Below are 12,371 nucleotides of genomic sequence, written 5' to 3'. Positions count from 1 at the left end.
GAAGGAGAGGCAGGCCAGAAGCCAGAGCAGCCGGGCAGCCCGAGCTTCGGGGGAGAGAGCGGCCTGAGCCCGGAGCAAGTTGCCTCGGGAGCCCTAATCCTCTCCCGCGGGCTCGCCGAGCGGTCAGTGGCGCACGGCGGCGGCGAGGCTGAAATATGATAATCAGAACAGCTGCGCCGCGCGCCCCGCAGCCAATGGGCGCGGCGCTCGCCTGACGTCCCCGCGCGCTGCGTCAGACCAATGGCGATGGAGCTGAGTTGGAGCAGAGAAGTTTGAGTAAGAGATAAGGAAGAGAGGTGCCCGAGCCGCGTCGAGTCCGCCGCCGCCGCAGCGCCTCTGCTCCGCCAACTCCGCCGGCTTAAACTGGACTCCCAGCTCCGCGAGGGCGCGGCGCAGCCGGGCAGCGGCTCTCTCAGCCTTGGCAACCCCAGGGGCCACTATTTCCCACTTAGCCACAGCTCCAGCATCCTCTCTGAGGGCTGTTCACCAACTGTACAACCACCATTTCACTGTGGACATTACTCCCTCTTACAGATATGGGAGACATGGGCGATCCACCAAAAAGTAAGAGGCTATTTTACCTTGTGGGGCTCGGTGTGCTGTTCTTGTGCGCGGGTCTCTCTCAGGCACGGGTGCCAAGAGCTCTTCAGAGTTGGAGTCATTGCCTGGAGAGAGAGAAAAGGTGGCGCATTTTATTTTTTTTTTTTTTTTTTTTCCTTGTTGCCGCCACGCCTGCATGCTTGCTGTCGGTTCTGATCTTCGGGAGACTGATCGTACCTTGTGTCTGAATTCGCCTGTATGCCCTCCAAAACCCTAGCCTTCTGGTGCTAAGCGGTGGTTTCCTCCTCGGGAGTCTTGAGCTCCCCGAGAAGGTTATTCTGTTGCAAAGGTCTGCCTGTGCATACAATACCCGGAGATGTGAATTAGCATTAGACTTGCAAAAGAGAACGAGTGACAACTGTATTGATGCCTGCTCTTGCTAACAATATCCAGTCCTATGTGCTATTTAAGAGCGTGCTTCATGAAAAATATAAGCGTTCACTTAACGCTTCTAGTCAAAACCTTTTCTTTGACTTGACTTATCCATAATCTTTCCCGATGATTATGGCAGAGAGGGAGGAGGGAGGAAAAAGAAATACAAAATGAACGGGTTTGATTGCGTGCTAGGCTTACAAATGTAGACTATTCAAATCTGCATTTTACATATATTCCACCTCCTTTTTAAAAATGAGTCAAGGTTTTGATGGCACACTTCAATTACCATCCCAAAGTGCAATACTCTTGAAAAGAAAAAAAAAGAGAAGAAGAAGAAGAAGAAAGAAAGGGGGGGGGGAAACTCCCAGAGTACGCCCTATAAGAGAACGACACTAAAAGTGTGTTTATCTCTGTAGGAAGTAAACGGTTAGTCAATCATGTATTTATTTTCATTTCAGAAAAACGTCTGATTTCCCTATGTGTTGGTTGCGGCAATCAAATTCACGATCAGTATATTCTGAGGGTTTCTCCGGATTTGGAATGGCATGCGGCATGTTTGAAATGTGCAGAGTGTAATCAGTATTTGGACGAGAGCTGTACCTGCTTTGTTAGAGATGGGAAAACCTACTGTAAAAGGGATTATATCAGGTACGCCATTTATATTGCTTCCTTAATTTTGTGAGATTTCCCTGTCTCTCTCTGCTCCTTTTTTATTATTGGACGTGGCTTTGTCTTTTTGCGAAGTTTGCCTTAGTGGGAGCCAGTGTGGAAAAGTTACCCTTTAAATGTGTTACATAAATTGCACTATTCTGTTTCTTTCACTGTTTGGGGGGGGAACCCCACAACTCAGTATTGGTTTTTATAAGTTGCGGTAGTGAAGCTGGTTTAATGGCTCTTGGAATTTGTCATGGTCAAATTGTGTTCTTCTTTTACCCTCCCCCTTCCAAAACAAACAAACAGAAATTTAAAGATGGATAACTTCGGGTTTCTAAACTCTCTTTTTTAAAAGGTTGGTTTTTATTGTATCATGCGGTGTTTTTCCCTATTCGTTTATTTTTTATAGTTCAGTATTTTAGTAACTTACAAATTCTGTGGAAATGTCAATGCAATATGCAAAATAAAAGTTTGAACTAAGGATGTTTAGAAGTGCACTTTGAAAGTGCAGATAGAAATATTGCCCCTTTTACTCTTAGGGCAAGAGTCCCTTCTTGGAAAATTTCAAAACCAACCCAAATATTCCCTGCAAAAAGACCGGATATTTAATCTTTTTAAATATTAACCCTTTGGTGACATCTGACTATCTTTTCTTTCTTATCTTATCTGAGCTGATGAATTAGACAGAGCAGATCAAATTGCTCATCATCTGTCTACGAACAATTGGTATATTTAGATAATTGAACAGCTTCCTTTCCCACATTAAAATCTGGTAACTGATAAAATGAGCGAATTGCCCATACTGACAAGACTAAAACCACATTGGGAACTTTCTGAGTTTTCCTTTTTTTTCTCTCTCTCTTTCAGTTTATTTTGTGCCTTAACTTCATGTTCACAAATCTCAAATTTTCTCTAACCTGTGTATATATATGTCAGAAATTTCATTTTCTGCCTTAGGAAGCAAGTAGAATTCCTAAAGAAAATTTTATTGTTTTAATAACAAACGGAAGAGATAACATCTTCACTATTATGTTAAATAATATCAAAGTATTATGTATATATTTTTTAAAAAACTCTCCAGTATCTATTAACAAGTAATTAGCTTTTGTAAGTTATAGAATTTCCGGAGCCGAGAACTTATATTAAAGTTTAGTCAAGATTTAAGTATGCAGTCACAATTTTTCCCTGTCCACTTAGTGTCCAACGCTTTTTCTTATTGCAAAATCATGAAATAGTATAATCTTGATAGGTAAAACTGAGCAGTTGGGGGGTTATTAATATTTTGCAGGGAGAGAGCGGGAGGAAATAGGGGATGTGGGGAACTAGAGGAAGGGGGAGGGATTTTCCAAATTGTTTGGTCACAGGCAAGGTAAAGTCCTCATCCTATGAAATGGAAGATCTCACAGAGTAGGCGGAGGGAGGAAAAACTTTTGAATCTACCTTCTAACCTCTGACAAATGAGCCGTTTTCATTGTTTACTTGACTAGTGTGTGAGCTTAAGATTCTGGAGAGGGAGAGCTCACTTTGCACCTCGAGAGGACTATCTTTCCTCCTATGGAGATAGGGTTTTGCTCAACTGCATACAGACCTTCCTGTATCTAATTCTGCATACACATTTATAAAAGCAGCCAATCGCTTTTACCTTTTCCCCTTCTCTCTCCCCCTCTCCCTCTCCCTCCTCTCTCTCTCTCTCTCTCTCTCTCTCTCAGTTATGTGAGTGTGTGTGTGTGTGTGTGTGTGTGTGTGTCCCTTTGAACTCCTGTCCTTTTAAAAGCAGAACAGGGGGACTATTTAGGTTTGTCTCCTGGAGGGGGGAGTGAGGTGCCCTCCCCCCACTTTGTATGGATCTTTACCTCTGGTCCATTCTGTTTGTAGAAATGTTCCCGCTTCTGTTTTTACTGAGCTGGAGAGGGGGCCAGGGCAGTGCCCCCTAGGTGGAACCTACAAGGATTGTCCCTTGTAGGGTAAGATCAGCGAGGAAGACCTTAGAAGTGGGTCTTTTCATTTTTCTCTCTGGCCATGGTTCTCAAGCAAACTGAAATAGAAGTAGATGCTTCAACAACTTGAGAAAGATTGAGGGAGCAGGAGCAAATTTCAAAGATAATAAAAGAAAGAATGGAGAGGAAAACTTTGTGTTAACATTGTTGCCGGAGGAAAAATCCTTAGGGAAAAACTGCAACGTGGTTATTGTGCAGAAGGGGATCTGGAAACCCTCAGAGGTTTCATTTTGCTACTCTGCTTGTGCATTTGTGCATATTTACAGACCGAGTGCGTTGATAATCTCATCCCCTAACCTCTTATTATCTTGGAAGGACTTTTTGTAGCAGTTTTGGAGACATTTCTAGCAGCAGAAATTGGGGGATAGGAAGGCGAAAGTGTAGGGCCAGTGGCTACTAGAGTCACCCGGACTCTTTTCTGCCAAGAGCTATAAGGGTTACCCTGGGACTGATGGCTGGAACAGAGGCCCAGGTTTCAAACACATCAAACATTTTTATTTTGCGGCTGTTCTGAGCTAGTAGGTACGGACGGACAGAGACATGGAGGTTCATAGGAAAGGAAAGGGGGGTAAAAGAAAGGGAGAAGAAGAGAGAAAACCATTTCTATCCTCCCATTCTCAGCTAGTCGGGGGATGCTGACTTCCGTGACGCAGGGCGTTGTGGCTGGGGTCATCTGCAGTCTTGGGCCCGGGCCATGCCGGCTTGAAGTGATCCCTCTCTCTGTGTTTCTCTCCTCGCCTCCGCCGGCCCCCCGCGCAGGTTGTACGGGATCAAATGCGCCAAGTGCAGCATCGGCTTCAGCAAGAACGACTTCGTGATGCGCGCCCGCTCCAAGGTGTACCACATCGAGTGTTTCCGCTGCGTGGCTTGCAGCCGTCAGCTCATCCCTGGGGATGAGTTCGCGCTTCGGGAGGACGGGCTTTTCTGCCGTGCAGACCACGACGTGGTGGAGAGGGCCAGCCTGGGCGCCGGTGATCCGCTCAGCCCTCTGCACCCGGCGCGGCCGCTGCAAATGGCAGGTACTCCTTGCCCGGAGGGAGGCCGGCTGGTTCTGGGCTAGGCCAGCGCCGCCCCCAGCCAGCGCGGCGGCTACCGACCTCAGCGACCCTGGCAGCCACAGGGCAGTCCCTGCGCAGCGGCAGGCAGTTTAAGGAAGTGTTCTGGGAGCAGTTTGCACAGCGCTTTGCTCTTTTGCGCAAGGTTCAGTGCTTTCACTGTGTCCCCTGGCTCACCGCACCTCCCCCCCCCCCGCCCCGTCCAGCACACCTACGCGGCTGTGTGTGTATATATGGGTACACATAAATGTACACCACTTGCGCTTACATGTACACACGCGTCCAAACACTACTTCCAGTTCACCTTGGCCTCCAAACCGCGGCTTACTGAAAATGGGCGTCAGCTCTCAGCCAGGTATTCTTCCTGCCGCTGCCTAATTAAAGGGGTGGAGCTCTGGGCCCTGGAGCTTCTTCCTTTAACCCAATGAAGGAAGCTCAGGTAGCCGTAAGTCATTTAGCCCCTCAAATCCTTTTTCCTTGCAACTGGCCCACACTCTAAAACGTTTTTAAAATGTGTGTACTTTTGTGAAAGAATGGATGTGAAAAGATACAGTCCAATAACTGCAGGCCATTGCACAGAGCTGTGATTTAAAACTGTCAACAAGCTAACCCGGAGTAATTGACTTTTAAAAGGAGCCTGCCTCTTTAAACCACTCATTCTATGTGATTTGGTGAGGATTTCATCCTCAGGCTTGTCGCTGTAACACTAAATTGACCCAGTAGGTTTTGACCTGACCCTAGGGGTCCTGGAAGGTGCAGGATTTGTGCCATACATTTCAGAGAGCCCTTCCCCAAGAAGGAGAGTTGGAGTAAAGCAAGGTTGGCCAGTACAAGGCCTTCCCTAAGAAGGCAGATGACGTTTCCCAACCTTGCTTCCCCTCATGAGTAGAACTACCTGGCGCATTTTTAAAGTATCAATTCTCATGAAACACTGATGTTGAGGAAACCCGGGTCTTCCCACTCTGCTTTTTCAGAGGCTCTAAGACTTCTGTTCTAGGGGGATATGTGACTAGCTTGCACATGGGCAAAGCCAGAGTGGTGATTTCTGTCCTGTGCAACCTGTGCTGTGCTTGTGGGGAGACAGAGGAGAGGCAGAAATACTGGGAGGAAGTCAGGAGACAGAACACTTCCCAGCTGTCATTTATCTGCAGCTCTGCAGTTTCGGTTTTCCTTTGCATGGAGTCAGCCCATCTCAGGAACGGCCAGGTAGATTTAGTAGTAGGAAAGATCGAGGACTGGAGTTATGGTCGAAATACTGAATTTCTTTAGCCCCTTGACACGATTGCCCCCTCTGGACTGAAGTTCAAGGCTTTCTGGCAGAATTCTCTTCGGCCTTTGCATTAGAGACCTCTTGGCTGGTGTAGTGTCTCTGGCTGATGCTGGGGTATACTGCATTTCCTTTCCTAGCACCTTCTGTGGCCTTTGCCCAAGAGTCTAGATGTGGGGGTTCTCCAGTAACCTGGGCCCAGTCTGGGTATGAAGAAAGGCGAGGAGGAAAGAGAAACAATGCTGAAAGATGCTACCCCTCAGACGGCCACCCCTTTCCTGAGGCTATGTTGACCAGAGCAAGGGTGGAGGCTGTGTTCTGGGCCTAAACTAGTCAGCATTGACCTCTCAGACTAGAAAGTCAGATTTCATTCTTCCTTTTGCTTCCCTGGTCCCTACCTCTGCCTCCCCTGCTTTGTCTGTGGAGGCTGCAAAGCAAGCCATTGTCCCTGCGGCACGGCACGGGAGGGTGAGCAGCCCGGCCTGGCCCGCACTCACCTCAGTGCCCCTTGCCTCGCAGCCGAGCCCATCTCTGCCCGGCAGCCGGCCCTGCGGCCCCACGTCCACAAGCAGCCCGAGAAGACCACCCGCGTTCGGACTGTGCTGAACGAGAAGCAGCTGCACACCTTGCGGACCTGCTATGCCGCCAACCCCCGGCCAGACGCGCTCATGAAGGAGCAACTGGTGGAGATGACAGGCCTCAGTCCCCGCGTGATCCGGGTCTGGTTTCAAAACAAGCGGTGCAAGGACAAGAAGCGGAGCATCATGATGAAGCAGCTCCAGCAGCAGCAGCCCAATGACAAAACTGTGAGTGGCCCTGGAGCCGGGTAGGGGACTTGCGGGGGGAGGGGGGGCCGGGGGGGGGGTCGGGAGCAGAGCAAGAGTGTGGGGTGCTTGGCGGCTACCCAGGTTGGCCTGCACGTGGGTTCCATCCTGCTCCAGGGCAGGAGCCAGCAGCCTCTTACCTCCACCTGTGCCCAGGGGGAGAAAGCACCGGCCACTTGCCCAGTGGGGTGCCCTTCAACCATACCCCTAGGCTGGAACCAGAAGGATGCGGTCACCCCTTCATGGGCAGGCGGCAGCAAGGCCTGGCTCCATTTTACCAGCTTTCAGGTTGTCAGTTCCCCAGGCACCGGAGAGAGGGACAATTCCTTGGTTCCCTATCTAATTCAGAGGTTTGATGGGTAGGTCACCCAGGCAACCCTCTGGGTGTGCCCCCAGCGCCCTCAGGTCAGCGAGGTCCCCCAAGGTGACCTGTGAAAACAGGACACCCTCTGCTCTAGGTCTAGCCCAGGCTTCCAGAGATATTATTATCTACTGTCATCCCAGGCCCATGCCAGCACCCACTCCACAGGCTTCCTGATTGAGTTAAACTAAAGAACTTTTTTTTTTCTTTTTACCGCTTCAGCCCTATTTTTAAATGCCATAAAACCCCTGCTGTCATTAAACTTGGCAGGCCAGCCAAGCCTGGTCTAGGGCACTTTTCAGGTTGGTGAGTGCGTCATAGCACAATAGCCGCCAGACCTAAACCCTTGGGGGTGGGGGCTGGCGCTGTGAAGAGAACTGCCTGTAGAAAATGTAACTGAAAATCTAACTAACTGAAACTGCCCAGAAAACCACCATGTCTGGAGGCTGCCGGGAGGCCTCTTTTGCCTCAGCTTTCTGCTTCTGTGATGCTATGGCCTGTGAAGGCAGATGTGGGGAATTGGGATATGCTGTGAATGTAAAAGGAAAGGAGAGGAGAAAATCAGAATAGAACTCAGTTTAATAAGATCCAAGCAGACCTACTAGTCCCGCCCACAGAAGCAGAAAAACAAAATACAATAAAACAAAACTGGACTCTGGCTAATATCCATACATGCAGCAGATTAACTGAGTCAATAATAGTCACTATATAGATAAGATAATGCCAGGGTTTATTTGCTTAGCTTGTGCAGACAATGGAGGGAGGGAGTTTGGTCATTAACATGTTGGGATTGGGGGGCGCCTATTCACAGAATATCCAGGGGATGACAGGAACTCCCATGGTGGCTGCCAGTCCAGAGAGACACGATGGTGGCTTACAGGCAAACCCAGTGGAGGTGCAAAGTTACCAGCCGCCTTGGAAAGTACTGAGTGACTTCGCCTTGCAGAGTGACATAGATCAGCCTGCTTTTCAGCAACTGGTAAGTCTCAGCTCTTGGAATCAGGAGGCTGAATCCCCGACAAAAAGAAGATTCTGGTTTAACTGTCACACGAGGAAGGATTCAGTGGGGAGGGTGCCTCCCTGGCCCCAGGGTCGGGAAGAGAGGAAGGAGGCTTGGTGGAGAGGAGGCACGCACTCAAGGAAAACAAACCTCTTGTGAGTCTTTTCCGTGAGTTCATAACTTGACCATATAGGTTGAATTTCCTATCAGCCGGGCCTTCTTTGAGGTGTAACTTCAAGGTATCAGACTAACTAGACATGTGTGGGAAGGCGTGCAGGGTTGCACAATCATACATCTCAGACTTTTAGAGCTGGAAGGGACTTTAGAGATCACCTTGACATTTTGATCAGCAAGTAGTAAATTTATTCTCTCCTCAGCTCCTAGAGAATGGCATATTTAAAGACCTAAATCTAGCTGTTTGTAATAATAACTGATGTAAGACACAATCAACGTTATTATCAATGGGCAGCAGGCACTTGGCTGGGTATAATTTTCAAATATATCAGTAAAGAGTTCAGTTATTTAAGGGTATGATTGATACTTTGTTGCTATTATTCCTTTCTGGTACTATCTTAATCTAAAATGTAGGACTGCTTTAACATTTTAAGTGTATGAGTTCAGACGTTATACACAATCACATACTCTGGGGGATGTACAGCAAAAGAAGCAAGAGTTCTACCAATCACAGAGACAGCACATGAAAACCTGTTTTAGCATTAATATGTTTTACACATCCAGAGAAGGGAAAATTAACTTACCTTATGCCTACAAAAGGCTTGAGGAGCAAGATAAATAATTATTAAATATGTGTACTTTGTGATATGGCATATATACACATAATTTTCTTTTTATTTAAGAGTTAACAGCCCTATAGAATCTTGTTCTGTAAAACAAGATCTATTCTAAAAACTTTGTTCCTTTCTTTGAAAATAAAACTTGAGTTGAGTTTAGCTTTTCACCCTCGCATTTACCTGGAGAGCATTTTCTTTCTCTGTGGCAACAGTTAGGTAAGAGACCAGAGGCAGTGGTTACAAGGACTTGGCCCAGCTTTACATTTGTAAGTGGGCCAGGCTAGAAGCTAGATAAATTGGAGAAGCCCCTTAACCTCACCATGGGAAAGTTTAATAGGATAGAAAGGAAGGTAGACTCTGGAATTAGGAAAAAGAACTTAGTTTAAAGTGAGGTTAATCTTATGTGTTATTTAAGCAAAACCCGGGTCATAGAAGGCAGGTAAGAGGAGGGTTCAGGGCAGCGAAGTGTTTGTACCTTCTAAAACTTTAGTGTTAGATGAGAGCAGTGGGAGGGAAGCCAAGACAGGAGGGCGGAGGGTTGGGGACAGAGTGGAGAAGGAGGTTTCCAACAGCAACACAATACTTTCGGTTTAAAAGAAGGAGGCAGATATTTATAATGCGATGACGTTATAATATATGGGGCTCCTCTTGGAAGGAAGAGCCTGATTTAAAGAGAGAGAGAGAAAGAGAAAGAAAGGCCAGAAGGCATCAGGACCAGCAACAAGGAAGAAAGCCCACGCTGTGAACCCTCTGAGGAGTTAATCATTGTTCTGTGGAGCCTCCTCTGAATCTCCTGTCACACGATCTGAGCAATCTGAGCGTGTGTTATGGATTTTCCAACTCAAGAAGAGAGGCTTTGATGCCTAGAGACTGCGAAGTCGCCTGCTCCCAGGGCAACATGTAGCCAGCAGGATAATTTTATTTTGAGCATGCATGGTAGAGTTGCGATGCCATTTTACAGTGGGAAACACATTTGTTCTTAAATAATTTAATGCAACATAATGTTGGGAATTCAGTTTTAGTTAAAACAGAGATCTCTTGAAAGATGGGAAAGCGAGAGGTTTTCTTCTCAAGTTCTTTTCTTTGAGGGCTTTCTTTAAGCCTGTTGAAACTCAATGATCTCTGTGGATATCTTTATCTACGTATCCATCTATACACACAAACACTTGTCCATGCATAGACACATAAGACAAGCTTATAATCCTTTTAGGAATACAGTCGCAGCCTCCTTTATTCATTTCTCAACCTTCTGTGCAGGTGAATTTTTCAGAAGGAGGACCGGGCTCTAATTCCACTGGCAGTGAAGTGGCGTCGATGTCCTCTCAGCTCCCAGATACACCTAACAGCATGGTAGCCAGTCCTATTGAGGCATGAGGAACATTCATTCAGATGTATTTTTTTCCCTGTTGGAGAAAGTGGGAAAGTATAATGTTGAACTCCGAAACAAAAGTATTTAACGACCCAGTCAATGAAAACTGAATCGAGAAATGAATGCTCCATGAAATGCACGAAGTCTGTTTTAATGACAAGGTGATATGGTAGCAACACTGTGAAGACAATCATGGGATTTTACTAGAATTAAACAACAAACAAAACCCAAACCCAACATACGCTATCCAATGACCTTAGGAGTACTGAAAAAAAAAAAAAAAAAAAGACGTTTTTAAAACGTAGAGGATTTATATTCAAGGATCTCAAAAAAAGCATTTTCATTTCACTGCACAGCTAGAGAAAAGCAGAAATAGAGATTTTCTAGTCCATCCTATTCTGAATGGTGCTGTTTCTATATTGGTCATTGCCTTGCCAAACAGGAGCTCCGGCAAGTGAGCAGGAAGAGAAAACTGGCCTCCTTGGCTGAAAGTCCTTTCAGGAAGGTGGAGCTGCGTTGGTTTGCGATGTTTTTCGTTGACTTTAACAAGGGGTTAATTGAAATCCTGGGTCTCTTAGCATGTCCTGTAGCTGGTTTCTTTTTTACTTTTGCCCCTCCCCCTTCTTCTTCTTCTTCTTCTTCTTCTTCTTCTTCTTCTTCTTCTTCTTCTTTTTTTTTGAGATCCATCCTCTATCAAGAAGTCAGAAGCGACTTTAAAGGTTTTTGAATTCAAATTTAAAAACCAACTTATAAAGCATTGCAACAAGGTTACCTCTATTTTGCCACAAGCGTCTCGGGATTGTGTTTGACTTGTGTCTGTCCAAGAACTTTTCCCCCAAAGATGTGTATAGTTATTGGTTAAAATGACTGTTTTCTCTCTCTCTGGAAATAAAGAGGAAAAAAAAAAAGGAAACTTTTTTTTTGTTTGCTCTTGCATTGCAAAAATTATAAAGTAATTTATTATTTATTGTCGAAAGACTTGCCACTTTTCATGTCATTTGACATTTTTTGTTTGCTGAAGTAAAAAAAAAAAAAGATAAAGGTTATACCGTGGTCTTTGAATTATATGTCTAATTCTATGTGTTTTGTCTTTTTTCTTAAATATTATGTGAAATCAAAGCGCCATATGTAGAATTATATCTTCAGGACTATTTCACTAATAAACGTTTGGCATAGATAAATAAATAAATGCAATGATCCAGGGTCCCTCTTTTATATGTTTACAAGTAAGCCATTAAAATGTCTGCAATTAAGGACTGCATGTGAACGGGGTAGACTGACATACAATAGGTGTGATGTTTTATTGCAAATAGTTAAGGTCGAACTTGCCAGTTTGCATTTTAATAGTTGAATCAAAACTGGTTGGAAGCCTTTAGTTCTCAGCTGTGATAATGTTACTAACTGCTTTTTTGAAAATGAGATGCTGTCCTCCGTTCTACCCCCCACCTCTCCTCCCCTTTCTTGCCCGACCCACTCCACCCCACTCCACCCCACCCCACCCCACCCCACCCCAAATAGGAAAAAGGTCCTGCTTGAAATGCGTTTTGATTCTGAGTCTCTATTTTATTTTCTTGGAGTAAGTGCTTTATACCAAAGTCTCCTGCTTAGGATTGTTGAAATGACCCATATTTCAAGTATAAGCTCTTGCTAAAAGAGAGCCTTTCTGCCTGGTCAGTGAGGTATGACCATTATTTACCGGTGGCGGCTGTCAGCCGATTGAGAAATGCTGCTTTCTTTGCGCAGGAAGAGCAGGCCGAGAGAGTTTTCTCAGCAATTCCCAGAGCAGTCAGCGTACGTCTTTTCTGGTCTCTCTTCCCCACCCCCAACTTGTTTCCTCCTCCCCTCCCCCTTCCCCTTTCTCCCCCAACTCCCAACTCCCCAACCCTCGGAAGGCTGTCTGGCCGGTGCCGAGAACCGCGGCCGAGGCTCCGTCGGGGAACCGCCTTCTGCGGGCTGGGGCCGCGGCGCGTGCTGTGCAGGCCCTCGCGGCGCTCGGAGCCACGGGCACGAGCGCTCCCACGCTCCCCGGGCATTTAGCGGGGGTTCCCGTGTGGGAGCCAGAACCCAGGGATAGATAA

General features: G+C 46.4%; 1 protein-coding gene and 1 long non-coding RNA gene across 2 annotated transcripts; one reads left to right on the top strand and one right to left on the bottom strand.

Moving 5' to 3' along the window:
* The first annotated feature begins 203 nt into the window (after nucleotides 1-203).
* ISL1 (ISL LIM homeobox 1) lies at nucleotides 204-10,593 on the top strand. The gene is made up of 6 exons (XM_049648094.1): nucleotides 204-564; nucleotides 1,434-1,623; nucleotides 4,386-4,645; nucleotides 6,468-6,754; nucleotides 7,945-8,112; nucleotides 10,182-10,593. The coding sequence occupies exons 1-6, from the start codon at nucleotides 537-539 to the stop codon at nucleotides 10,296-10,298; spliced, it is 1,050 nt and encodes a 349-aa protein (XP_049504051.1). The 5' UTR covers nucleotides 204-536; the 3' UTR covers nucleotides 10,299-10,593.
* Nucleotides 10,229-12,114, bottom strand: LOC125934603 (uncharacterized). The gene is made up of 3 exons (XR_007461471.1): nucleotides 11,990-12,114; nucleotides 11,066-11,175; nucleotides 10,229-10,327 (listed from the first exon to the last, which is right to left on the bottom strand). It is a non-coding gene; the product is annotated as an uncharacterized LOC125934603 (long non-coding RNA).
* Nucleotides 12,115-12,371: the final 257 nt, after the last annotated feature.

The sequence above is a fragment of the Panthera uncia genome (assembly GCF_023721935.1).
Source record: "Panthera uncia isolate 11264 chromosome A1 unlocalized genomic scaffold, Puncia_PCG_1.0 HiC_scaffold_17, whole genome shotgun sequence".
NCBI classification, from domain to species: domain Eukaryota; kingdom Metazoa; phylum Chordata; class Mammalia; order Carnivora; family Felidae; genus Panthera; species Panthera uncia.
The sequence above is the reverse complement of the archived record's forward strand: the minus strand, read 5'-3'. Positions and strand labels throughout refer to the sequence as shown.